The 27,858-nt window shown below is 42.3% G+C and overlaps 1 protein-coding gene across 1 annotated transcript; it reads left to right on the top strand.

Annotated features, from left to right (window-relative positions):
- The first annotated feature begins 2,661 nt into the window (after window positions 1-2,661).
- LOC149449877 (protein ZBED8L-like) lies at window positions 2,662-27,645 on the top strand. The gene is made up of 3 exons (XM_089692600.1): window positions 2,662-2,729; window positions 25,021-25,131; window positions 26,919-27,645. Exons 1-3 carry the CDS (start codon window positions 2,662-2,664, stop codon window positions 27,643-27,645), a joined length of 906 nt encoding a protein of 301 aa, XP_089548726.1.
- The last annotated feature ends 213 nt before the right edge of the window (window positions 27,646-27,858 follow it).

Here is a 27,858-nt window from a genome sequence, read left to right as displayed (position 1 = left end):
GAGTAATCGATAGCGGAATGTGAGCATTACAGCACAACGTAACGTGAGCGCCATCTGCTGGACATCATCTTTTAGGTCGGGATTTTTTTTTTATTTTATTAATCTTTACTATAACTAGTGTCATTCCACAATTACTAAGAATTATTATGGACGTCACATCCCTAATTCACAATTAAAGTGACATTACTCACTTGGCTACAGGGCACTTTTACCCCCTTCCTGCCCAGGCCAATTTTCAGCTTTTTAGCGCTGTCACACTTTGACAATTGCATGCAACAGTGTACACAAACACTTTTTTTTTTTAAACAGCTTTCTGTTGTTGGTTAACATGTACCAAAACCAGCGCTCAAATGTTCATGCTACACAGGAACACGGAATATGTCACTCGCTGTGATGCAGCCATCTAAAGATCAAGGAATCCTGATACTAGCAAACAAGAGAAAAACAGGGGGCACTCTCCTCGTGCATTACTGTAATATAAAATCATTTATTATAATGAAATGACAAATGCATACTCACAAACCAAAAGGTTATAAAAACAGAAACAGAGGGCCAAAGTGGACTGTCCCACTGTGGGGGTCTTCTGGTGGAACATACTAACGCATTTCGGGAGTCGAACTCCCTTTCTCAGAGCTAGACATGCTAAACATATTGATGGTCCATATATAGCGAACCAAATGATAAGGTAAACCCGACCACACCCCCTCCATGAAATAAAATTATTAGGGGTGGAGCCTAAAAGGTACCACCCAAATGAAGAGTAATGTCAAAATCAATTAGATTAGAATCCCCATCTCAGAATGGACACTGCTGGTATTCATGGTATAAATGTGCATACAAATAGTAAGTACTATAATGTAGGACTTACACTGAAAGCTGGTTATCTGGTACTGTGCATGCACGCTATCCGTGGTGTGAAAAGCAACCTACACCGCTCCCCAGCTGTTCTCTCCGGAAAGAGATGACACTGTGGGTGGAAGTAAGCGTGGGCAGAGGTCCAGAGCTGGCAAATGCAGCGCTCTATGAAAAAATGGAGGGTGTAGCACAAAAATGTGATAGACTAGAAAAACATTATAACCATTGAGGGAAATGGAGGGGATGAGGAAGAGTACCCCTATTAGCAAGCACAGAAGGATCAATGAAAAGTAATCTGAATCTAAAAACAAAAAATGTCATTGCTGATAGATGTTGAATACAGCGATAAAGGACACAATTTAACTAATAGGAGTAATAAAAGCACAACAATAAATCAAAATAAAACTCATGATATAGGAAAACCAGAAGTGCCTAAATGAGCCAGTGCCATGTCATACATAAAACTAATTATTTAAAAATAATAGTGATGAGTGAGATGCAAATCTCATAAAAGGGATGCATAAGATGAATGCCTATAACTGTGTATTAATGAACAAATAGCCTGGTCACCGGCCAAGGTATGTCATCAGAGGCATGATGCTAAAAGGTATACTAAAGTGAAGGGGCTCATGTGGATTGAACCCCTTAATATATCCCATGATGTGATGAATGTTTACCATACTTTTTGCAGACCTGACAGCTGAAAACTGTAATATATAATATACAGTAATATATATATATGTACAGTAATATGTAATATATGTAACTGTTATATATATATAAAAAAAAATGATAAATAATCAAAGATCTAGAACAAATAGCTAGAGCATAAGGCTTGTGAAAAGGCCACGGTAATGACAGTGACTTTTCCTGTACCTGAAAGAATGACTAATTATAAGAGGGACTGTACATCTAACATGTCATTAAGACCCTTGGGAACCAAAGAGCCCAAATGATGAATCCAAAAGGATTCTTTGTTGCAGAGCTCGTGAAACTTTATACCCATGTCAGTGTCACCCTGTACGGCTTCTATACCAAATAATTTGAGTCCCGTAGGGCTCTCATCGTGTACCTCACTGAAGTGACAAGATGTTGTGTGTTTGTCGAATCCTTGTAGTATGTTATGCGTATGTTCACCAAATCTAGTTCTAAGTGAGCGTGTAGTACGACCCACAAATAGGAGCCCGCAAGGGCAAACTAGACAGTATATGACAAACTGCGTACCACAGTTAATGAACTGCTTGGTCAAGTGGGCCTTCCCATCTACTCCAAGAAATTCCCTCTTTCTGTGCCACACATATTCATATGTCCCACAGTTGGGCATCCCACATCTATAGCTGTCTTTCTAAACAAACAAGAAACTCGGTTGCGGGATGTTTGATGGGAAGTTTGATTCTGCTAGGGGCTATGATGCTTCTCAAATCTCGTGATCAAGATCACTTCCAGGTGTGAGGAAAAGTGTGCAGAAAGATGGGGATCTTGGGTGAGGATACCCCAATATTTGTTAAGGGTGTTCTTAATATTAAAGGCTTTCTGGTTATACCTGGTGCAGAATGCTACACTGTGTTGATTAGTGTGCCTCCTGCGAGTCATGATCTTTGATGCAATCAATGGATCCACCTCCTTGCTGTGATATTAAGATTTGTATTTATTATATGCCTCCTCAATGTTGCAGGCTGCATACCCTTTTTCCAAAAACATATTTTTCAAGATTTGGCTTTGGGTGCCATAGTCTTCCACTAAAGGGCAAGTCCTCCTAAGACTGAAAAATTGTCCCAGAGGAACATTGTTAATCCATCTGGGGTGATGGTGACTCTAGGCCTGCAAGTAGGAGTTACCTGCTGTGGGCTTGAAATGAGTTTTGGATACTATGTGTGAGTCTGGTCCAGCTCAAAGTTCCAAATCCAGAAATACTAAGCTGAAGTCATCCACAACATAAGTGAACTCAATGCCAAACGGATTGGATTGGCAATGTTGGATGAACTCATTCAGGGTGGTCAAAATTTCATCAATGTAGTGAGCGTAGAGGACCAGGTTTGCTTCAAATGGATTATGGTTCCAAATATGGTGTTGCTCCCAAAAACCCATGAAGAGGTTGGCATAACTGAGGTAAACCTGGCCCCCATGGCTGTGTCCTTAATTTGCCTGAATGATGTGCCAATAAATCTTTAGGTTAAAAAAAAACATTCAAATATTTAGAAAGCTCTGATGACATAAATGTTAATATTTAGGACTCTTTTATTAGGAAAATGCTAAGCAAGTATAGCTTTCCAAGAAAAAAATCCCTTTCTGCAAAAGAGTGTGCACAACTGCATCAGAATGAACCATACCATTTAGGAAACCGTATGGCTGCTTCTGCAATGTAAAGCCATCAGTCCAATAGCTGAATTTTTTTTTAACCAAACCATGTAACAGGAGCATGATCACAAGTATACATACTGTGTATATTATCCTTTGGAAAACAACATGGTTACACTTGGTTCTCTTAAATATAGAGGTTATCTCAGATCACACAATGCATTAAGATGCACGGGGCTATAGGAAGATGGCTTTTGTCATAGGGTTAGAGTTATGGGTGTGAGGCTTTGGATAAATAGAGATGTAGCATGCACTCTGAGCACAGTTCTGTTTACATTTTGGTACATGTATATGCGGGCTTTTGGTGTTAGGGCCGACACGCAGAGAGGCAGCATTTTTCCTAATACATACTGCCGATGTCAAACAGGTTAAAGTACAAAATTTGCCCCATGAACTTCATTGGTGTCTACCGAATTTTGAACAAGGTTCGCCAAACCAATGGAATCGAATTCACACAGATTGACCATTCACTATCACCATTTGCAAACATATATTACAAAATCTACACACAAACAAGATTTCTAAAACATTACCATACACTAATAACATTATTCACATCCAGCTCATCTCTCGTACACGTAGGCTTCATTCACATGTCTGTGCTGCATTAGAGAAAGGATATCAATGTGCACGGTGGCACATGTTAAAGTGGCAAATATGAAAGTGTGTTCTATAAAGGGAGGTCCAATAATTTTGAAATGGCTGCCAATGCAGGCAAAAACAGAATACACCACGTCTTGCAACAAATCATACTGCAAAACATGGCCGTGTAATGTAGTGCAATACAGTGTTGGTGCTTTGTGGTTTTACAGTGCAAAATGAAGAGGCACCACAACACACTTGGTCTGTTTGTTCCCATGTGCTGTGGTTACTTGCAGTAAAACCTGCAATTACTGTGTGTTACTGTAACACAGAATGTGAATGGGCCCAATTCGATATGAAAATGAATGAAGAGGTTATACATTTCATTTAGGCTATTATTTTAATCCTTGCTTCATACACATAGTCAACACAGTGAAGAACTAGACGCTTGTGCAGCGTATTTGGCCGATATAAATGCGCATGTGCAGAACACATTTTAGACGTCCTCTGTGGGCGCTTGATTTTCAGCTGTTCAATAGTAAACCTCTGTGTGGAGTCCTCTGACAGACGGCACTCGGTCGCGTCTACTGTGTTTAACAAACAGCACTAGGCATATCTTTATGTATCCTAATTTGATTTCCTTAGTTCTATTGATTCTATTTTTGTTTCTTATCCTTTATAATTATTTCTGTAATGATTTAACTTATTTTGACGGTCTAGATAATATTTATTTTGACAGCTGAATGTAAAAATAAAGGTCTGCAAAAAAAATAAATAAATACTCGTTCACGTGGGGGGGGGGGCAGGATCTGGGGGCCCCCTTGTTAAAGGGGGCTTCCAGATTCTGATAAGCCCCCCGCCCGCAGACCCCCACAAGCACCGGCCAGGGTTGTGGGGAAGAGGCCCTTGTCTCCATCATCATGGGGACAAGTTGCTTTGGGGGGGAGCCCCCATGCCCCAAAGCACCCCCCTATGTTGAGGGGATGTGGCCTGGTATGGTTCAGGAGGGGGGGGGCGCCTGCTTTCCCCCCCCCTTTCCTGACCTGCTGAGCTGCATGCTCAGATAAGGGTCTGGTATGGATTTTGGGGGGAACCCCACGATGTTTTTTATTTAATTTCGGCGTGGAGTTACCCCTTAATACCTATACCAGACCCAAAGGGCTTGGTATGGATGGGAGGGGGGACCCCATGCTGGTTTTTTTACATTTTTTTAGAATTCCCTACAATGCTTTTACATTCAACTGTCAGTGGGGAACTCCGCCGACAGCTGAAATATGAAGCTGCATTGGTTTTCACTACTAAAATGCCGCATGAGTTGATAAAATAACTCATGTGGGCTTTTAGTAGCGACAACCATGTGTTAATGTTTCAGCTGTCATCGGGGTTCTCCACTGACAGCTGAATGTAAAATAATTCCCGTAAATTAAATAAATAATTTAAAAAACTGCGTGGGGTCCCCCCCCCTTTTCCTGACTTGCCAGGCTGCATGCTCGGATAAGGATCTGGTATGGATTTTGGGGGGGACCCCATGCAGTTTTTTTTATTTATTTCGGCATGGAGTTACCCCTTAATATTCATGCCAGACCTGAAGGGCTTGGTGTGGATGGGACCCCACACCATTTTTTGTTTACATTTTGGTGTGGAGTTACCCCTTAAGATACATACCAGACCCGAAGGGCTCGGTATGGATGGGAGGGGGGACCCCATGCTGTTTTTTATTTACTATGGTGCTGGTTTTTAAATGTAATTCTCCCTTTTGTTTCTTCACTATAGCTCAGAAATTCAGCTGTCACTTCCCCCAGCTAAAAGAGAAAGTTTTCTTGGAATTTATATCCCTAAAAGATATTGAATGTACCTACTTGTTGTTGCTGTCCAAATGAATGTGTATTTGATCAATAAACATTTGGACTATGTATTTTTTGGGGGGATTATTTCATGTTCTAGTTGAATGTAGCACAGTGGCTAAATAGTTAGCACTTCCACCTGGCAGTACTAGGGTTGTTGGTTCGCATTCCAACCATGGCACCTCCTGCCTGGAGTTTGCATGTTCTCCCTGTGCCTGTGTGTTTCCTCTGGTTTCCTCCCACTCTTTAAAGACATGCTGGTAGGTTAATTGGATCCTGTCAAAATTGGCCCTATTATATGTATGAATGTAAGTTAGGGCCCTTAGATATTACGCCCCATGAGGGTTAGGGACTGATGTGAATTTACCACATATATATGTAAAGTGCTGCGTAAATTGACAGTGCTATATAAGTATCTGAAATAAATGTACTAGCACCCCTAACACTTATTTTTGCTAGCTATATAATATGCCCAAATTTTCCTTATTAGAGTGCACATATGCAAGTATGTCCAAAATAACAAACTAAAAGCCCCCTATTTCACCACAAGACCATGTTATGTACCAATGAATAGGTCGTGTTCATTGTCCAGCTAGCTATTCTTTTTCTACAATCCTCTTAACAGTAATAAATTGAGCCCCCAATTTATGTTGACTTTGGGCCTTTACTGGCAAATATATATTTGCCAATGTCATATACACAGTATAGCTGCAAGCATACATTCACCAATGCCAAATCCACAATAGAACTGCAAACATATATTTGCGAATGTCATATACACAATGGAGCCGCATGTAAAATTGCTATGGTGCACAAAAAACACCAAGACGGCTGTTGGAGGAGGCGCTAGAGCAGCTGTCATACCGGAAATACGCCATGACATTTGGAGAAGGACGTTTGCACACACTGGAAGTGGTAGTGGGGAGTGTTAGTGGATGGGAGTGTAGTTAGGAGAGTTTAGTGGTAATTTGCAAGTCTATTTTTTAGTTTTGTGAATTGTTCTTTTGTGGAATTCCAGACCACATCTGGACATGGCGAGATCGCTGTTCTCCACCGAGGAGCTGATCCTCATTTGCCGGGGAAACATTACTAATAATTGTATTTTCAGTTGAAAACATGTCCAATTCCTAGATCCATTGAGGTACATAGCAGAGGTTCAAGGTTCTTCCTAACAATACAGGTGGCACAGACACAAGCATACACCCAGGGCCACTGTTAGATATCATGGGGCTCCGTACAGCATACCTGACAGCCCCCCACCGCCAGAGAAAATATCCAAATTATATTTATGGTAAAAATACACTGAAAACATTATTAATGGACATAATCCCAACCATATTCTTGTGAAATCTAAATGATAAAACTGTACTGAGTTCATAAATAAAGCTGTGTGTGTAATTGAGGTGTAATTGAGGTCTTGGGGCTCATGGATGCTGTGGCCTGTAGAGTGGGAATCAGTGGTTTGTTTTTGTGGCTATTGCCGTTTGCAGGCAACCTATGTTACACTATGGAAATGCTGCAGTGCATAATTTGACAAGCATATGGGTGCAGGTGTACAGCCCTGAATACAGACAGTGAGCATTCAGAGCCACTTCCCCACCCCTTCACACCTGTCAGATTAAAACCTGTGTTCATACAGCTGCTGTGTCCCCATAGTGTAACAGGTGGCTCTAGCCACATGAACAACCCACTCAATCATGCTGTACATGCCAGAGGACCTGTGTGAATGGGGCATTTGTTACTTTTTTTTTTCCTCAGCTCATTAACTTCAATGGGCTGCCTAACGTGTGGGAACATGCAAAAATACTGCATATTATACGACATATTATTTTAAGTGTGTTGCACCTAACCGTACAGTAGTGTGGTGCCATGCGTTTTGGCGGCTGTGAATGGGTCTGTTTTTAATAGACGTGTGTAGGTGCAATTACGTTTTCATCATTGTACCTGCGCACATCTGCAAAGGGCATTGCATTTCTTTGCTGTGCTGGAAAATGTGTGTTCTTGCATGCGTTTCTGCACCACCAATGGTGTGAACAAGTCCTAAGGGCCAGTTCAGAATATAGAAACAGTCCAGATGTGTTCCTGATGCGTTTTTGCATGCCCTTTTGGCATGCATGTTTAGTGTGTTCCAGTACATTTTGGATGCGTTTTGCATTGCATTTTTGTATTCCTTCCAGTTAGTTTTTTCTGCTTTCTTTTTATTCAATTTAATTAGGGACATGTGCGTTTTAGTACATTCAAGGGCGTTTCATCGAGTTCCAGTACAGTTCTGTGCAGAAACAATGCAGCGTGATCAACTGTGTTTACAGCACCTGCAATGCACTGAAAATGCAAGTGCTGATGTGAACAATGACATTGACAACCATATAACCTTCTTTCTGTGTGTTTGTGATGCCGAAAAAGCAACTGAAACACATGTAGTGTAAACTGGCCCTAAAGGTTATTAGAGGTAAGGGAACGGGACTGACCAGGAATTGTGAATTCAATCAGACTAGTGATGAGATACAATCAGCAATCCTATAATAATATGAGATCTGAGCTGTAGCTGATAAAAAATGAGACACATTCACTTGATCAGTAAATAAATAGTTAAAAAGAGTGGGGCGTGATCCATAGATTTGCATATGGGACAGGTGATGATGGGGTGGGGGAGGGGGTCAAGTTGTATAATTAGACAGGTTTAAATGAAGATAAAAAAGTTACAATGAAATATACACAGCATGAAACTTGCACATTTCCAACTTGTCAGAAGAACAGGACGCAGGTAAGATTCACCCCCTTTCCACTTTCTAGTCATTAGGCAAAATCTTAATTGATTGATTAATATTACTGGCACAACCCAGAAAATTGATCTCCATTTTTTTAACATTCATAAAGGTCAAGGAGCTTATAATCTAAGGGCAGAAACTCAGCCATATACTAGGCCCAATTAACCTAACAGCATGTCTTTGGAGTGTTGGCAGAAACACATCCATACAGGGAAAGCATGCAAACTGGGATGCAGCCATGGCTGGGATTAGAACCCATGACTCAAGTGCTGTAAATTCTGAATTCTAACCACTAAGCCACTGTGGGAGACAGAGTTTGAGCTCTAATGTAGAATAGTTACATTGTTTAAAAATGATAAAGCGAGCGCTGGTCAAATTATATAGACTACTAAAATGGTATTACACAAAATAAATATAAATCTAGGTATAGATATGAAGGTAGCAGCTAGCACTCAGGGTATTGGCAACAGTCCCAGAATAGAAATATATTAAAGTAGTGCAGCGCTATAAATGCATGCTATCAATCATAAACGCATGTAAAATCCAAAAAGTGCAATAATTTATTTCAGGTACTTATAGCGCTGTCAATTTATGCAGTGCTTTACACATATATTGTACATTCGCATCAGTCCCTAACCCTCAAGGGGCGTACAATCTAAGGTCTCTAATTCACATTCATACATACTAGTACCAGTTTGGACAGGAATCAATTCACCTACCAGCATGTCTTTGGAGTGTGGCAGGAAACTGGAGTACTTGGAGGAAACCCACACAGGCAGAACATGCAAACTCCATGCAGGAGGTGCCATGGTCGGGAATCGAACCCATAACCCATTTACTGCAAGGCAGATGTGCTAACCATTAAGCCACTGTGCCACCCATTAAGAATGATGTAAACTGGTAAATGGTGCTATAGTTCCTATAATCATTCCTGAATAATGGAATGTCCTTCGTGTGAGAGTACCAACTCAGAGAGTGCCTATGAATGGCACGTGTTGTTTATCTGTGACCAACAGTAGTGCATGAACTCGTGAAAGGTAAACCACCCTTGGGACGGGTGTACTACACTATTAAGCACCTTTCTGGCTCCTGTGGCTGAGCTAATTCCTCCCCAGGACCATTTTAGCACCCACCCTGATGGATGGATGGAGCTGGATGACTAACCCATAGCTGCCAGCATACCGCTGCACCCCCAGATGTGTGATGTGTATAACCCATGCGCATTAATACTTTTGTTCTGGTGAGTGTACACCAGTCCCAAGGGTGGTTTACCTTTCACGAGTTCATGCACTACATGTGCCATTCATAGCCACTCTCTGAGTTGGTACTCTCACACGAAGGACATTCCATTATTCAGGAATGATTATATGAACTTTTTTTAGCACCAGTTACCAGTTTACATCATTATTGCAATTGTTTGCACTTTTTGGATTTTACATGCGTTCAATATTGATCACATGCATTTATAGCACTGCACTATGACTTATACATAGAATAGTTACATGATTAAAGAAAAATAAGCTATATCATTATATCTGGAACTTAGAACTAGACATTCCAAATTATTTGAGATATAAGTGTGAAAATGTTTAACATTTGAAAATAGAATGTATGACATTCGTTAGGAAATGCATTAGTTGTCTGATCATTTTAGAGAAACAGCAAAAAAAAAAAAATAATATAGGTGTACTTTTTATCTTACATTCTAAGTATTCTCATATGCAAACAGAAAAACGCCAATGGGACAAAGCCCGCGCTTGTGCGCCACCTAGCGAACATATCCGGTATTGCACCTAAAAATGTGCCTGCCAGGATTCAACATTTACTAACAGGAAAGTAGACGCTTTTCAATGAGATTGCTAGACGCCTCTCAGAAGACTGACAGGTCTTAATTGATTTAATTGAGTCTGCCTGAATGTTCAGAGTCTGCTGGTAGACTCAATTCTTAGTAAATCAGGGCCACTGTGACGAACAGTAACCCAAAGAAGAATTTTAAAAAAATTCCAATTATGTGTAGGAAAAAATAAAATTAGTAAATCTGTAAAATTAAGAAGCAGAGATATAAATAATGAGCAATAGAGATATAGAAGTGAATAGACTGTTACAATAAGGGGCACTTGTGTATCTCTATTTTTCGTTATATATCTCTTCTTCTTATGCAGTGTTGCAGTTTGCCAAGGTGCTCTTTGGCAAACTTCAGTTCTGCAGCAATATGTTTTTGGAGAGCAGTGACTTCCTCCATGGTGTTCTGCCATGGAGGCCTGTACAAAGACGTATTGATGGTAGACTCATGAACAGGGATGTTTGCCAGTTCCATTAATGTCTTCAAACCTTTAGCTGTTACTTGTGGGTTCTTCTTTACGTCATTGAGGATTCTGCATTGCACATTGGAAGTTATCTTGGCTGGGCATCCATTTTCAGGAAGAGTAGCCAAAGTACTAAACTGTCTCCATTTGTAGACATTTATCTAACTGTCAACTGATGGATGCCTAAACACCGACATTGCATTGTATCCCTTTCCAGTCCTATGCAAATCAACTACTCTTGATCATAGGTCTTCAGAGAGCTTCTTTTTGCTAAGCATGGTTCACATCAGCTGATGCTCCTTATGAACAGCAATCTGAAATGTTTGCATGTAAAAAGTAGCTCTAAACCACACCTCCAAATGCATTTCATTAATTGGACTCCAGGTGTGCAAAATACTGACTCCAATTAACTCTTGTTGAAGTAATTAGTTCACTTTTTCCTCCAGCACTGTGAATGTTTAACCTGTTGGCACTGAAGGTACACAAGTATGCAGGCTCTCTGTGGCTGAGCCTTGATGCTGAGCGGCCGTTTATTTGCATAGCAAAAGTAAACAACATGTGCCGAGAGTGCACGCTCCCGGCACATTTACCAGCTCTTCACGGAAAGGTCACGATCATTACTTGCGATTGGGACCTTTCCATGTGACAGCCAATCATAGTGGTCACATGACCCTAAACCTCGCCCCGCCTCCCAGCATCAGAAACCTCTGGGAGGTGCCAGTGCCAAACAGTTAATGGGTGTGTTCAATAAAGACAACAAATTAGAATTACATAGTTACATAGTTAGTTTCGCTGAAAAAAGACAAATGTCCATCCAGTTCAACCACTAAAAAAAAAAAGTTATAATCCTACACCCACAGTTGATCCAGAGCAAGGTAAAAAAAAAAAAGCAAAGCATGATCCAGCTTGCTCCTGCAGGGGAAAAATTCCTTCCTGATCCCCTGAGAGGCAATCGGATATTCCCTGGATCAATTTACCTATAAATGTTAGTATCAAGTTATATTCTGTGTATTCAAGAAAGAATCCAGGCCTTTTTTAAAGCAATCCACGGAGCTGACCAGAACCAATTCTTGAGGGAGTCTATTCCACATTTTCACTGCTCTCACTGTGAAAAAACCTTTCTGTTTTTGGAGATTAAATTTCTTTTCCTCCAGACGTAAAGAGTGCCCCCTTGTCCTCTGTGATGACCTCAGGGTGAATAGTTCTACACCAAGTTCACTATATGAACCACTGATGTATTTATACATGTTGATCATATCCCCCCTTAATCTCCTCTTCTCAAGAGAGAATAAATTCAGTTCCTCTAATCTTTCCTCATAGCTGAGCTCCTCCATGGCTCTTATCAGTTTGGTCGACCTTCTCTGTACTTTCTCCAGTTCCCCAATGTTCCCCAATATTCCAGATGAGGTCTTACTAATAATTTGTACAGGGGTAATATGATATCTCTCTCTCTGGAGTTTATACCTCTTAATACAAGAGAGGATTTTGCTAGCTTTAGAAACCACAGCTTGGCATTGCATGCCATTATTAAACTTGTGATCTACCAGAACCCCCAGATCCTTCTAAACCATTGATTCCCCCAGTTGTACCCCCCCTAGTATGTATGATGCATGCATATTCTTATCCCCCAAGTGCAGAACCTTACATTTATCAACATTAAACCTCATTTGCCACATAGTTGCCCAATTAAACAGTGCATTGAGGTTGGCTTGTAAATTGCAGACATGCTGTAAGGACGTTATTCCACTGCACTGCTTGGTGTCATCTGCAAAGACTGAAATGGGATTTTTAATTCCAGACCCTATATAGTCTATAAATATATTAAAAAGTAAGGGTCCCAACACTGAACCTTGGGGTACACCACTGACAACCCTAGACCATTCAGAGTATGAATCATTAACCACTACTCTCTGAATACGATCTTTTAGCCAGTATTCTATTCATTTACATACAGATTTTTCCAAGCCCGTAGACTTTACCTTACACATTAGCCGTGTGTGGGGAACTGTGTCAAACGCTTTTGCAAAATCCAAGCATACATCATCCACAGCCACCCCTCTGTCCAAGGTTTTGCTCACCTCCTCATAAAAAGAAATCAGATTTGTTTGACAACTTCTGTCTTTCATGAATCCATGCTGTCTGTTGCTTAACCAGTTGCCAACCGCAGATAGCCGAATGACGGCTACAATGCGCCTGGCCAGTTCTGGGAGGGCGTCATAGGACGTCCTCCCAGAACGCGCTCTCCTGCGCGCCCCCTGGGGCACGCACCCGGCGATCTCCATGATAGCTGTGTCCTACGGACACAGCTGATCACGTGATGTGGTAAAAGGCCAATCACAGCGGCTTTTTACCACGTAATCAGCCGTGTCCAATGATACGCTGATCACAGGGAAATGCAATTGCCGGTTCTCGGCTGCACTTTCCTCACGCTGTCAGAACGTGGGGAAAGTACTGCCGAGAACCGGCAGTTGTCAGAGCAGGGATCGGCACCGATCATCAGGGCACTGATGATCAGTGCCCTGATGATTGGTGCCCAGCAGTGCCACCAACCAGTTCCACCCACCTGTGCCCATCAGTGCCACCCACCTGTGCCCATCAGTGCCACTCACCTCTGCCCATCAGTGCCACCCATCAGTGCAGCCCAGCAGTTGCGCCAGTCAGTGCTCAGCAGTTGCGCCAGTCAGTGCCCAGCAGTTGCGCCAGTCAGTGCCTAGCAGTTGTGCCAGTCAGTGCCCCTCAATGCCACCAGTCAGTGCCACCTATCAGTGCTGACTATCAGTACCCATCATCAGTGCCGCCTGTCTGTGGTACCTTATTAGTGCTGCCTATCAGTGCCCTTCAGTGCTGCCTATCAGTGCCCATCAGTGCTGCCTATCAGTGCAGCCTCATCAACGCACATCAGTAAAGGAGAAAAATTACCTGTTTGCAAAATTTTATAATAGAAACAAAGAAACCTTTTTTTTTTTTTCAAATATTTTGCTGTTTTTTTTTTATAGCGCAAAAAATAAAACCCCCAGCGGCAAGTAAATACCACCAAAAGAAAGCTCTATTTGTGAGGAGAAAAATGGTAAATAATTCATATGGGTACAGTGTTGCATGACCACGCAATTGTCATTCAAAGTGCGACAGCGCTGAAAGCTGAAAATTGGCCTGGTAAGGAAGGGGGTATAAGTGCCCGGTAGGCAAGTGGTTAAAATATTTTTTTCCAGCAAGAACTCATCTATGTGGTCTTTTATTAAACTCTCCAGTATCTTCCCAACTGTAGAAGTTAAACTAACAGGTCTATAATTACTTGGTAAAGATTTTGACCCCTTTTTAAATATAGGCACCACATTGGCCTTACGCCAATCCAGTGGTACTATGCCAGTCATTAAAGAGTTCCTAAAAATGAGAAACAATGGCTTTGAAATAACAGAGCTCAATTCTTTAAGGACTTTTTTGTGTTTTATCAGCTTAAAGAGTACAGTAACTCCACTTTTGTGGGGAAAAAAATATATACAGCATACAGAATTACGACACAAGTCATATTGTAATTGAATATAATAAAAAAAAATATCTTTCCTTTTCAATCAGCAGAGCTGTAAATTTCTTTAAAATGCAATGTCATATGGCTACCTGGAGGCTCTCTGTGTACAGATGGTGTACAGAACCCCCCCCCCCCCCCCAAAAAATGTAATTTCCTGTTTGTGTGATTTGCTCACTAATTTTTCCAGAAGTCTGCACCAAGATACAAATTAGATTTTGAGCATCCCCTGCAACAAAAATATCATTTTTTGATACTCCCAAAGGGAAATCACGCCTTAAGGATCCTTTCACACAGGTGTTCCGTTTTTTTTCATCAGTTCAGTCATGTTTTTTCCAAGAAAAAATGGATCAGTTCACGTCAATTTACGTCAGTTTTTCAGCAGTTTACATCCGTTTTTTGGGGCTCTTTCACACGGACGTTTTGATCGGGTCTGCCTGCCTGTTTTTCAGGTGGACCTGATCAAAACCTCCATTCTCCTTTATGGAAAAGTGGGTATAAACGGATATGTGTCTGTTTACACCCGACGACATTTAATCCGAGCTGATGTTGGTGGGTCTCCAAAAAGGGATAGATGGGGATATCCAATTCCCCCTCTGTCCATTGAATTGGGTCAAATGAAAATGGACAGGTTATCCGTTTGCATTCGACCGCCCATTGAGGAAAGCGAGCAGCTCTCTATCTGCTCTGTTGCAGTAGAGTAGACAGAGCTGTCATCCGCTTGCTCAGCAGGAATCAGCGGAGAGATCCTCCACTGAGCGAGCGGATCAGCTAAATGGGACCGTTCCGTGGGAAAGGACCCTTAACATCCTTTACCAATGCAAAAACAGACCGTATGTCTGTTTACATCTGTTTTTCGCCCGTTTACATCCGTTTTTCAACTGTTTACATCCATTTTTCATCCATTCCGGGTTTTTTTTTGTTTTGTTTTTTACAGAAGAAAAAGAGGGTTTTCTTCCGTTCAAAAAACGGATGTAAACAGATGATCATCCATTTCCGTCCGCTAGTCCATAGAAATACATGGATGTCCGTTTTTCATCCGTAAATGGACAAATGAAATACAGAATGCCTGTGTGAAAGGTGCCTAAGAGATGCAGACCCTGGCACTTCTCTAATTAGAGCCCTGCAGGTGCAGTAGTTTGAATAATAATTATAAAACCACTCCCATACAGATTCACTTTGCACATGGACACAAACAGCTATTTCTTCAGAATAACAAAAGGTAGGAATCTGCAACAAAGTTTGTTAAAATCATTGCAATGTACAAAGATCACTCAGGGGAAGGTTTTTTTTCAGCAAAAGTGGAGTTACTCTTTAATCACATTTTGTTTGTTCTGTTCTGACTCTGAGGATCATATCACATTTTATGACAAGCTACTGCAGAAAGTGAATACTTCATGGCTCTTTCATACATACGTTCCGATTGGGTCCGTTTTTCAAGCAAACCCAGTCAGAACCTCCATTCTTCTCCGGACATGTGTCCGTTTACATCGGCCGACATCCGATCCGATTCATCTGGCTGCCCTTTGAAGAGAGTGAGCTGCTCTGTGTCCTCTCTGCAGCAATGGAGCGGCCACAGAGCTGTCATCCGCAGAAAGATCCCCCACTGAGCAAGCAGATCCGCTCCATGTGACAGGTCCCTTACAAGGCACTGTGAACTTTGGCAACCTTGGATCTGATCACATGCTCGACCTAACCTTGGTTGTGTTATTGACTATGTCCCTGCTCAACAATCTGGCTTAGACACGCTGCTCACATTACCCCTGGCAACAAGCTTTGGATATTTACCTCCTTTGGGGTTATTAGCTCACCTTTACTGGGGAACAGCGTTCTGTTAAAATCTAAATATTTAGTGCTGGGGGCACCCAAATGCAAGCACACACATATAAAAGGTCCTTTAACCACTTGCCCTTCAGAGATTTACCCTTCTTCCTGACCAGGCCATTTTTTGTGATACAGTGCTGCGTTACTTTAACTGACAATTGCGCGGTCATACAACGCTGCACGCAAATTAAATTTATGTATTTTTTTCCCACAAACGGAGCTTTGTTTCAGTGGTATTTGATCGCCGGTACTTTTTTTTTTTTGCGCTATAAACAAAAAAAGGCAGACAATTTAGAAAAAAACCCAAATATTTTTGAGTTTTTGCTATAAAACATATCCAGTAAAATAATTAAAAAATCTAATTTTGTTATAAATTTAGGCCAAAATGTATTCTGCTACATGTCTTTGCTAAAAAAAAATCCAAATACATGTAAATTAATTGGTTTACGTGAAAGTTATAGTGTCTACAAATGGCGGTATATATACTGGGATTTTTTTTTTTCATACTAGTAATCAGCGACTTATAGTGGGACTGCAGGACTGCGGTGGGCATTCTGACACTGGGGGTGGGGGACAGACTAACTGTCACTGACATCCACAGTGACACTAATACAGTGATCAGTGCTAATAAAAAGCACTGACATTGTACTAATGACACTGGGCAAGAAGGGGTTAACATCTGGGGCAATCAAAGAGTTAACTGTGTGCTGTTTGTGTGTTTTACTAGGGAGGCATGCTGTTTTGTATTGGTCTGCTATGCAGAGCAATACAAAGCAGCATGCTGGAGCTGACAGGGGAGAGATCTGTAGTGTTTACATACAGACCTCTTCCCCGTCAGTGATACTTGGCGATTGACAGCTGTAGCCACTAATGGCGGCGCAATAGGGCGCTTGCTTGCCCCCTACTAAGAAACACAAAATCACATATATATATACGTGATTTTGCACAGCCCTGCCGACCTATAGCAGTATTTGTGCTATAGGATGACAGGGAAGCAGTTAACCACCCGCCAACCACTCACAGTAAATATATGGACAGAAGGTTCCAACGCAGTCATGTATGTGTACATGATTGGCCTAGTTCAGGTTTTGGGGCGTACATGCCCCCTGCCGGTCCATCCTGTGATTGGACACAGCATAAGTTTGACATCTGATTTCAGTCAAAGGCTTCCGGTGTCCAATCACTCACTTCTGTGTTTACAGGCATCACTAAATGGCAGACCGAGCCATTATCCCATCCGGATCCATGGTAGCGCCATTTAGGAGCCACTTCTACCTCCAAGCCACTGCCGTTATCATTCTCAAGACATTGCGGAGTACACATGTACAGAACAAAAAAATTAGTTTAGTTTCGTTATTTAAATAATTTCATTTATTTAAATTCATTTAATTCATTTTCGGTATTTGTTTAGTTTTATTTCTTTGTTTTTGAACTTGACCAGATTGAAAAGTATCAACTCAGTATTCGATTTTATGCTATTCGAAATTCGAATTTCGGAAGACAGTTATATTCTTTATATTTTATTCTATTCTACTGTTTTTCTTTCTATCCTATTCTTTTCTATTTTAATCTATTTTATTTGTATTCAAATTTAATCTATTTTAAATTTGAATTTCGGTCAAATTTCATTTTGTTATTTTGGATTCGTTTAAATTCATTACTATTGGAATTCGGAAATCTAAATAACGAAAAATTTGGCCGAACTTTGATTTGGAACAATACGAACCATACATACTGTATCTAGGGCTGGAGCTGCCAGCGGTTAACTTTTCATATTAAATAAATAAATAAATTCGGTATCCACAAATAAATATATATAATAAAAAATATTAATTATAATACACTTAATTATAACACACTGTGTAAATCCAACAAAGTCCTGCAAAAAATCAAAAAAAGTCCCTTTTTTGTGCCAGTCAATGTTTGTAATTCAAATTACAGTCCACAAAAATTACTCTTCCGTGTCCAACTTGCACCTCCACGTAAATCCAAAAAAAGTGTGTACCTCAAACAAATGAAAAAAACTAAATAGTGCATTACCTTCAATAACAGCTGGTATATACTGTACCAAACAATAAGTATATACTTAACAAAAATTAAGACAAAAATCAAATCGTGAGCAACACGTGAATAGTGAAATCACTCCGTGTACACCATAAATAAATAAATAAATAAATAAATAAATAAATGTGAACAATCAGTGTACACTCATAAACAGCTGTTATTGAAGGTAATGCACTATTTAGTTTTTTCATTTGTTTGAGGTACACACTTTATTTGGATATACGTGGAGGTGCAAGTTGGACACGGAAGAGTAATTTTTGTGGACTTTAATTTGAATTACAAACATTGACTGGCACAAAAAAGGTTTTTTAATTTAACTTTTCATATTAATCAGCAAGTGATTGGCTGCTAGGACTGCCCTGTCTCCTAGCAACGAATTAGCTGCTGGAAAGTTAACTCTTGCCGCTCCCTCCCTCAATCCAGCGCTGAGCTGTGCCTCCCGCTCACCGCGCTGTCACGAAGGGGAGCAGAGGACACTACTGGAGGGGAGTGTGATGTAAAGGAGGGCAGTGCTGGGGGAGGCTGGCTGGATGTCAAGAGGGAAGAGTACACCACTGGGGGGGGGAGTACGGAGGGAGGGGGTTGATGTAAAGGGAGGGTGGGTGATGTGTGGGCGGGCAGTGCTGTGGGGGTGTGTGAAGGGGTCAGGTGATGTGAAGGGGGGCAGTGCTGTGGGGGTGTGTGAAGGGGTCAGGTGATGTGAAGGGGGGCAGTGCTGTGGGGGTGTGTGAAGGGGTCAGGTGATGTGAAGGGGGGCAGTGCTGTGGGGGTGTGTGAAGGGGTCAGGTGATGTGAAGGGGGGCAGTGCTGTGAGGGGGTAAGCGGCAGAGCTTGGGGGGATGTGAAGGATGTGAAGAGTGCATAGCACACTACTGTGTATGTGTGTGTGGGAGGATTTGTGATGTGAAGGGGCAGTGCTGTTTGGGGGGGGTTGGGGGTTGTGAAGAGGGGAGAGTTGATGTGAAGGGGGGTGGTGCTTTGTGTGTGGAGGGGAGATGTGAAGGGGCAGAAGACAGTACTGTGGGGGGGGGGGTGATGATTTGAAAGGGGGCTGAGAACACTGCTGTAAATAAAGGGGGTGTGTTATGTGATACAAAGGGGGTCTGAGAACACTACTCTGAAGGGAAAATTGTGATATGAAGTGGGGGACTGATGTGTGGGGGACTGAGGACACTGATCTAAGAACAGGATTGTGATATAAGGGGGGGCTATGATGGGAAGGATTTGAGTCTTTGCACAAACATGCGTTTCGGACCTCTGCTGGAAGAAGATTTTACTGATCAGACCTCTGTAAATTTGAAATCAATACCCCTGCTGTACAGAGAAGAGCGAGACGGCTTTTTTTTCGCAGGGAGAATAGTAAAGTAAAAGCACACATTACACATTGTTAGGCACACAATTAGCCTCTTGATTTTCCCTAGATGTTAACCCCTTCCCAGCCAGTGTTATTAGTACAGTGACAGTGTATAATATTATAATGTTACTAAAGATGTCAGTTAGTGTGCCTCCCAGTCAACATCAGCTAGCGCCAGATTGCCCTCCACACTATCACAGTCCCAATATAAGTTGCTGATCGCCATTACCAGTATAGCGTCATAGCTGCATAAATTCCAGTATATATACAGTATCTCACAGAAGAGAGTACACCCCTCGCATTTTTAAAAATATTTTATTATATCTTTTCATGTGACAACAGTGACAAAATTACATTACAACACTCACAAAATGACACTTTGCTACAATGTAACGTAGTGAGTGTACAGCTTGTATAACAGTGTAAATTTGCTGTCCCTTCAAAATAACTCAACACATAGCCATTAATGTCTAAACCGCTGGCAGCAAAAGTGAGTATACCCCTAAGTGAAAATGTCCAAATTGGGCCCAATTAGCTATTTTCCCTCCCCGATGTCATGTGACTCGTTAGTGTACAAGGTCTCAGGTGTGAATGGGGAGCAGGTGTGTTAAATTTGGTGTTATCGCTCTCACTCTCTCATATTGGTCACTGGAAGTTCAACATGGCACCTCATGGCAAAGAACTCTCTGAGGATCTGAAAAAAAGAATTGTTGCTCTACATAAAGATAGCCTAGGCTATAAGAAGATTGGCAAGACCCTGAAACTGAGCTGCAGTACGGTGGCCAAGACCATACAGCAGTTTAACAGGACAGGTTCCACTCAGAACAGGCCTCATCATGGTCAACCAAAGAAGTTGAGTGCACGTGCTCAGCGTCATATCCAGAGGTTGTCTTTGGAAAATAGACGTATAAGTGCTGCAGAGGTTGAAGGGGTGAGGGGTCAACCTGTCAGTGCTCAGACCACACTGCATCAAATTGGTCTGTATGGCTGCCATCGCAGAAGGAAGCCTCTTCTAAAGATGATGCACAAGAAAACCCGCAAACAGTTTGCTGAAGACAAGCAGACTAAGGACATGGATTACTGGAACCATGTCCTGTGGTCTGATAAGACCAAGATAAACTGTCAGGGCTCCCGAGTGTGACCAGAGGTATGTGACTGACGCAGGGAAACGCAGACTTCAGATATGTTATAAACAATATAATTTATTAACACTAACAATACAAACATAAACACAGTGCAATACTAAAACATAACACAGTGCAAACAAACCAAACCAACCACCCACAGATAACAGTACATACAATGCAAGCGTCGTCAGGCAGGCCGGGTCAATATCAATCGGGCAGGTAGGTACAGGGGGAGCAAGCGGAGAATGGTCAGGGTCACAGGCCAGGTTCAGCAGGTAGCGGGCAGCGTGGTACAGAGGGTCAGGCAGAGGGATGTTCAGGGTCACAAGCCAGGGATCAGAACAGGAGAAGTCAGCAGAGGTCAGAATCAAGCAGGGTCAGCAACAAGACAGGAACAGGAACGCAGGTTTACAAGATACAGGGCCCAGGAAAAACACACACCAAGGCAGAGTCTGCAGGTCTGGCCATCCCCCAAATACACCAGTATAATTAGTTCCAGGTGTTTGACTGGCTGCAAGGTTGAGTCTCTGATTGCTGGGAGCACCCGCTGGCCAGCCCTGGTACTGCAGCTCATAAGGCAGGTGAGTCCCACTATTGCTGGCCAGTCCATTCCTGACATAAACATATTTGTTTCAGATGGTGTCAAGTGTGTGTGGCGGCAACCAGGTGAGGAGTACAAAGACTTGCCTACAGTCAAGCATGGTGGTGGGAGTGTCATGGTCTGGGGCTGCACGAGTGCTGTCGGCACTGTGGAGCTACAGTTCATTGAGGGAACCATGAATGCCAACATGTACTGTGACATACTGAAGCAGAGCATGATCCCCTCCCTTCGGAGAGTGGGCCGCAGGGCAGTATCCCAACATGATAACAACCCCAAACACACCTCCAAGATGAACACTGCCTTGCTAAAGAAGCTGAGGGTAAAGGTGATGGACTGGCCAAGCACGTCTCCAGACCTAAACCCTATTGAGCATCTGTGGGACATCCTCAAATAGAAGGTGGAGGAGTGCAAGGTCTCTAACATCCATTAGCTCCGTGATATCGTCATGGAGGAGTGGAAGAGGACTCCAGTGGCAACCTGTGAAGCTCTGGTGAACTTCATTCCCAAGAGTTTTAAGGCAGTGCTGGAAAATAATGCGGCCCACACAAAATATTGACACTTTGGGCCCAATTTGGACATTTTCACTTAGGGGTGTAGTCACTTTTGTTGCCAGACAATTAATGGCTGTGTGTTGAGTTATTTTGAATCGACAGCAAATTTACACTGTTATACAAGCTGTACATTCACTACTTTACATTGTAGCAAAGTGTCATTTCTTCAGTGTTGTCGCTGAAAAGATATAATAAAATATTTACAAAAATGTGAGGGGTGTACTCACTTCTGTGAGAGACTGTATATATACACACCATAGATTGTAGGTGCTATAACATTCACACAAACCAATTAATATACACTTCTTGGGATTTATATATATATTTTTTATTTTACCAAAGTAGTGTAGCAGAATACATTTTGGCCTAAATTTATGAAGAAATTTGATTTGTTTTTTATTGAATATTATAACAGAAACAGAAAGGTCTGTCATTATCTATTGAATTACTGGAGTTGTATTTAGCTAGGAGCTAACCAAGATTTGTGTGACACAATATAAACACTTGAGTATTGCTTCAAAGTACGGAGAGCTTGCAGAGGAGGAGGACACTGTGACAAGGATGTCCACTTAGAGCGGGTGTCGGCAACCCGCGGCTCTTTTTCACCTTGGCTGCGGCTCCGGAGCACACTGCCCACCAGGTGACAGGCAATAGAGCAGCAATGGGCAAACTACGGCCCGGCGGACCTTTTAATCCGGCCCGCGGAGCTAGGCTCCCGCTAGCCTCCTCTCACAGTCCGCCCTGAAGACCGGTGTAGCATGAAAATCTGTCTCCTATGAGGATCTGTTCCCCTCGACGTATCTGCGCATGTGCCGGAGATCGCCGATCGGCTGCTAATGCCTGAAACTGGCACATGCGCAGATACGTCGAGGGGGACAGATCCTCATAGGAGACAGATTTTCATGCTACACCGGAAAGGCGCGGGAACACGGCGAGAGGAACGCGCGGAGCAAAGGTAAGTGAATTGACACAGGGGGGACTTGGGGATTTAATATGGGGGATGAATTAATATGGGGGATGAATTACTATAGGGGGGATGAATTACTATATGGGGGATGAATTACTATGGGGGATGAATTACTATATGGGGGATGAATTACTATGGGGGATTAATTACTATATGGGGGATGAATTACTATATGGGGGATTAATTACTATGGGGGATGAATTACTATGGGGGATGAATTACTATATGGGGGATGAATTACTATATGGGGGATGAATTACTATGGGGGATGAATTACTATAGGGGGGATGAATTACTATATGGGGGATGAATTACTATATGGGGGATGAATTACTATATGGGGGATGAATTACTATGGGGGATGAATTACTATATGGGGGATGTATTTTCAGTTTTAAAAATGTGGCTCTCAAAATAAATTTCAATTGTGGTTTTGGCGAGATTTGGCTCAGTTGAAAAAAAAGGTTGCCCACCACTGACCTAAGGCTATGATTGTGATTATGACGATACACTGTGGCCCTGATTAACCCTTTGCTTACTGGGCCCTTAAACCCCCTTCATGACCAGAGCGCTTTTTGCAATATATGCAGTGTCGGATTTGTTTTAAATGTTGCAATGGTTTTGCGGCTCCCAGTATTTTTTTCCCTCTCGGAAACGGGTCCAAGTTTCTCTTTATGTCTTAAAGGTTGCAGACCCCTGACTTAGAGGAATTGTTTTGGGAAGGGGGGGAATAAGAGGATATATGCTGGGGCACTTTGAGGGGAAAGCGTACCTCCCAATTGTCCCAGATCCAGCAAGACTATTCCGAGATTTAAACTAAAGCCCAGCATACCGCAAACCTGGGATAAATCCCTGAGTCCAGTGCCGGATCAGGTTCCAGCACTTTGCTCCACGAATTGGGCAGGCAGCAGGAAAGCCTGCGCTGATAGCACGGGCTTTCCTTTCCTTCAGCTGCTGCAGAATGAGGGAGCGAGGCTGCTGAGTGATGAAGTGCGGGCCAGTGATTGTGATCTCTACCCTCAGCAATAACTCCCCTCTCCACCCTCAATTACCCCCCTTTCTGCCTCCCCCACCACTCCACCCTCAACAATACCCCTCCACCATTCCACCCTCAACAATACCCCTCCACCCTCAATACCTCTCCACCCTAACAATACCCTTTTCACCACTCCACCCTCAACAATACCCCCCGACCTCACCACCCTGAATAATACCCTTCCCACCACTCCACCCTCAACAATACCCTTCCCACCTCTCCACCCTCAACAATACCCTTCCCACCCCTCCACTCTCAACAATACCCACCACCTCTCCACCCTCAAAAATACCGCACACCATTCCACCCTCAACAATACCCACCACCTCTTCACCCTCAATAATACCCTTCCCACCCCTCCATCCTCAACAATACCCCCCACCTCTCCACCCTCAACAATACCCACCACCTCTTCACCCTCAATAATACCCTTCCCACCCCTCCTCCCTCAACAATACCCACCACCTCTCCACCCTCAATAATACCCATTCCACCCCTCCATCCTCAACAATACCCCCCACCAGTCCACCCTCAACAATACCCACCACCTCTTCACCCTCAACAATCCCACCACCTCTCCACCCTCAGCAATAACCCCAACTCTTCACCCTCAATAATACTCTTCCCACCTCTCCACCCTCAACAATACCCACCACCTCTTCACCCTCAATAATACCCTTCCCACCCCTCCATCCTCAACAATACCCCCCATCTCTCCACCCTCAACAATACCCACCACCTCTTCACCCTCAACAATACCCACCACCTCTCCACCCTCAGCAATACCCCCACCTCTCCACCCTCAACAATACCCTTCCCTCCTCTCCACCCTCAACAATCTCACCACCTCTCCACCCTCAACAATACCCTTCCCACCCCTCCACCCTCATAAATACCCTTCCCACCCCTCCAGCCTCAACAATACCCACCACCTCTACACCCTCAATAATACCCTTCCCACCCCTCCATCCTCAACAATACCCCACACCTCTCCACCCTCAACAATACCCCCACCTCTCCACCCTCAGCAATACCCTTCCCACCACTCTACCCACAACAATACCTCCTACCTCTCCACTCTCAACAATACCCTTCCCTCCACTCCACCCTCAACAATACCCCCCCCCCCACACCTTTCCATCCTCAACAATACCCCCCTCTCTCCTCTCCACATTGTACTATTGTACTGTGTCCTGGTGACCTCCCAACTGTACTTTGCCTTCTGTCCTTTGAACATGACCAATTTTTTACTCTCAGCAGGGCTGACTGTGTTACAAAGCAGGGGACGACACTGCAGCTTCAGGACTTGGCTGCAACCTACCTACAGGAAGCAGTACTTCCAAACCAGGAGTGCACGCAGTTGACGAACCAGTAAGAACTTTTGTAAGTACTATGCTACAGGGTGGGGGATTGATTGCTCAATGCAATGACACTTTGAGGTTGATTTAGTAAAATTGGAGAGTGCAAAATGTGGTGCAGCTCTGTATGGTAGCCAATCAGCATCTACCTTCAGCTTGTTCAATTAGGTTTTGACAAAAAAACCTGGAAGCAGATTGATTTCAGTGCAGAGCTGCACCAAATTTTTCTTTCTCCAGTTTTATTAAATCAACTCCTTTGTTTTCTATGTGCCCTGGTCACACCATAACACTGCTGTCTTGTGATTTTCTTCCTCTTTTTTTTTTTAATCAGAAACCTGCATATGGTTTGCAGATTTCTGTATAGAAAAAAATGTGCCGTACATGATACCAGTGCTATACTGTGAACCGGACACACATTGTACTGTGTCCTGATGACCTCCACCTTGTACTGTGCCCCTGCAGAGATAGGTGCAGATAAGTTGGGTTTTTCAACTATGTTGACATTTTTGCACTGCAGTGTAGGTTTAGCACTGAGAACCAGATATGTGCAATAATTGCATTGCAGAAAGACTTTTGCTATATAATGCACAATTGTTGATATTAGTGATAGTGTGGTTGACTTGCAGAAGTATACCATTGTGTTTTCTTATTAGTTGTATTAAAAACAAAATGGCTCAAGGTTCAATGTGGCGTTTTGAGAGGAGGAGGAGTGATGTACAAGAGGACGATAGTAAACGTTCATCTTCTACTAAAGAAAATTCTGATAAGGCTAGTGAGGAAGAATTACAACATTCTGAGTACTTTCCATGCACCAGCACAGTACTTGACCCCAAAAAGTCCAGCTTTACAATGAAAGTTACCTAACTATGGCTTTTTCATGGACAGGTGATCCACATTGTCCAATTCTACAGTGCCTTATCAGTGGCAAATAACTTACATATACAGCAATGGCTCCAGCAAAACTGAAAAGACACTTTATTACAAACCACATCCATTTGGTATCTAAAGGTGCTGATTATTTCAGACGGCTATTGGAATCTCAAAGCAAGCAATGGACAGCTTTTGTTAAAAAAAATCTCGATTAGTAAGAATGCTCAGGAAGCAAGCTATTTGGTGGCAGAAATGATTACCCAGAAAAGAAAAAGTCTTTTTTATTATTACAGTTGGTGAGAATATAATAATGCCAGGATGTAAAATTATCGGAAATCACATGCTAGGAGCAGCTGCAGTAAAAGAAATTGAAAAGGTTCCACTCTCAGACAGTACAATAAGTCAGCGTATTGATAACATGTCACATAATGTGGAAGAGGTCTTGTGTGATATCCTTAGAAAAAACTGATTCGCTATCCAGGTTGATGAGTCCACTGATATCACCAATGCATGCCATCTTCTAGCATTTGTACGATTTGAAAATAGTGGTAAAATTCAAGAAAGCTTCTGCAAAGAGCTGCCTGAAACAACCAAGGGTCAAGATATATTTAATGTTCTGTCTGCCTATCTGGAATCACAAGGCCTGTCTTGGAATGGTTGTGTTGGAATCTGTACTGATGGTGGCCCATCAATGGTTGGGTCCATGAAATGCCTCACTTGTAAAAAAAGAAAACCCTAATGTCACAACACACTGCTTTATTCATAGAGAAGTGCTTATGTCCAAAATTCTTGGCGTAGAAATGAAAAGTGTTCTGGATGATGCAACAAAAATGGTGAACTTTACTAAACAAAGACCAGTTCACTCAAGAATGTTTCACAAACTTTGTGAACGCATGAAGAAGGACCATGTACCTCTCTTGCTATATACAGAGGACAAGTTCTCCAAAGAGTGTTTGAACTGAAAGAAGAACTAAAAGAGTACTTTCAAGAAAGGTCAGATTTTGCTGAGTGCTTTGAAAATGAAGAATGGCTGCAGAAACTGGCATTCTTAGCTGACATTTGTAATCACGTAAACCTGCTGAACAAGTCTCTGCAAGGTTCTGGAGAAAATATCCTGACTTCAAATGACATAATACTTGGATTTAAAAGGAAACTGAATCTTTGGAAAAGCCATGCTGTTAAAGGAAATCTGGAGATGTTGCCTATGTTGCTTGGCTTTGGAAGTGAAGAAGGATACCAGCAAGTTTCAAGTCTAATTGAAAGCCACTTGGATGTACTGCAGAACAAAATTGAATATTATTTTCCTTCTCTTTCAGCACAAATGTATGATTGGGTGAGGAGCCCTTTCTCTGAGTCTTCTGTTCAATCAGAGAACTTGAATTTAAAAGAACAGAAAGAAATGTGTGTTGTACAGTCTGATCGTACCCTCAGGATGAGGTTTGATGATGTATCCTTGGACAAATTCTGGATTTCAGTCAAAGAGTATCCTGCCATTTACAGAAAGGCTTTAAATATTTTGCTGCTGTTTTCTACTTCCTACATGTGTGATCAAGCTTTTCCCTGTTTAACAAGCATCAAGAGCAAAGAACAAAATCATTTAATTTCAGTTGAAGATGAAATTCGTGTGTGCTTATCTCAAGTTCAACCCAGAATTTAGCACCTGTGCACAAAAAGCAAGCCCAAGTTTCACATTAAGGAGGTAAATGTTTTAAATATTTAATCTTTTATTTGATACAGTTTCTTAATTGCTGTTATATCTACAGCTTGCTGATCAGATCCAATGTTCCATGCGCTGTAGATGTCACTTTTTTTCAGGGGTTCCCCGAGATCTGAGTCCTGTTGCCAAGGGTTCCCCGAAGGCAAAAAGGTT

Source organism: Staurois parvus, unplaced genomic scaffold, assembly GCF_062004578.1.
Source record: "Staurois parvus isolate SC_StPar_1 unplaced genomic scaffold, SC_StPar_1.0 ptg000597l, whole genome shotgun sequence".
Classification (NCBI taxonomy): domain Eukaryota; kingdom Metazoa; phylum Chordata; class Amphibia; order Anura; family Ranidae; genus Staurois; species Staurois parvus.
The sequence above is the reverse complement of the archived record's forward strand: the minus strand, read 5'-3'. Positions and strand labels throughout refer to the sequence as shown.

Excerpts from the sequence above, each read along its gene's own strand:
- LOC149449877 (XM_089692600.1), top strand. The coding sequence starts at position 2,662 with ATGGTGACTCTAGGCCTGCAAGTAGGAGTTACCTGCTGTGGGCTTGAA. Across the intron at positions 2,730-25,020 it reads ATGAGTTTTGGATACTATGT|GGCTGACTGTGTTACAAAGC; the intron begins GTGAGTCTGGTC and ends TACTCTCAGCAG. Across the intron at positions 25,132-26,918 it reads TGCACGCAGTTGACGAACCA|AGGACAAGTTCTCCAAAGAG; the intron begins GTAAGAACTTTT and ends TGCTATATACAG.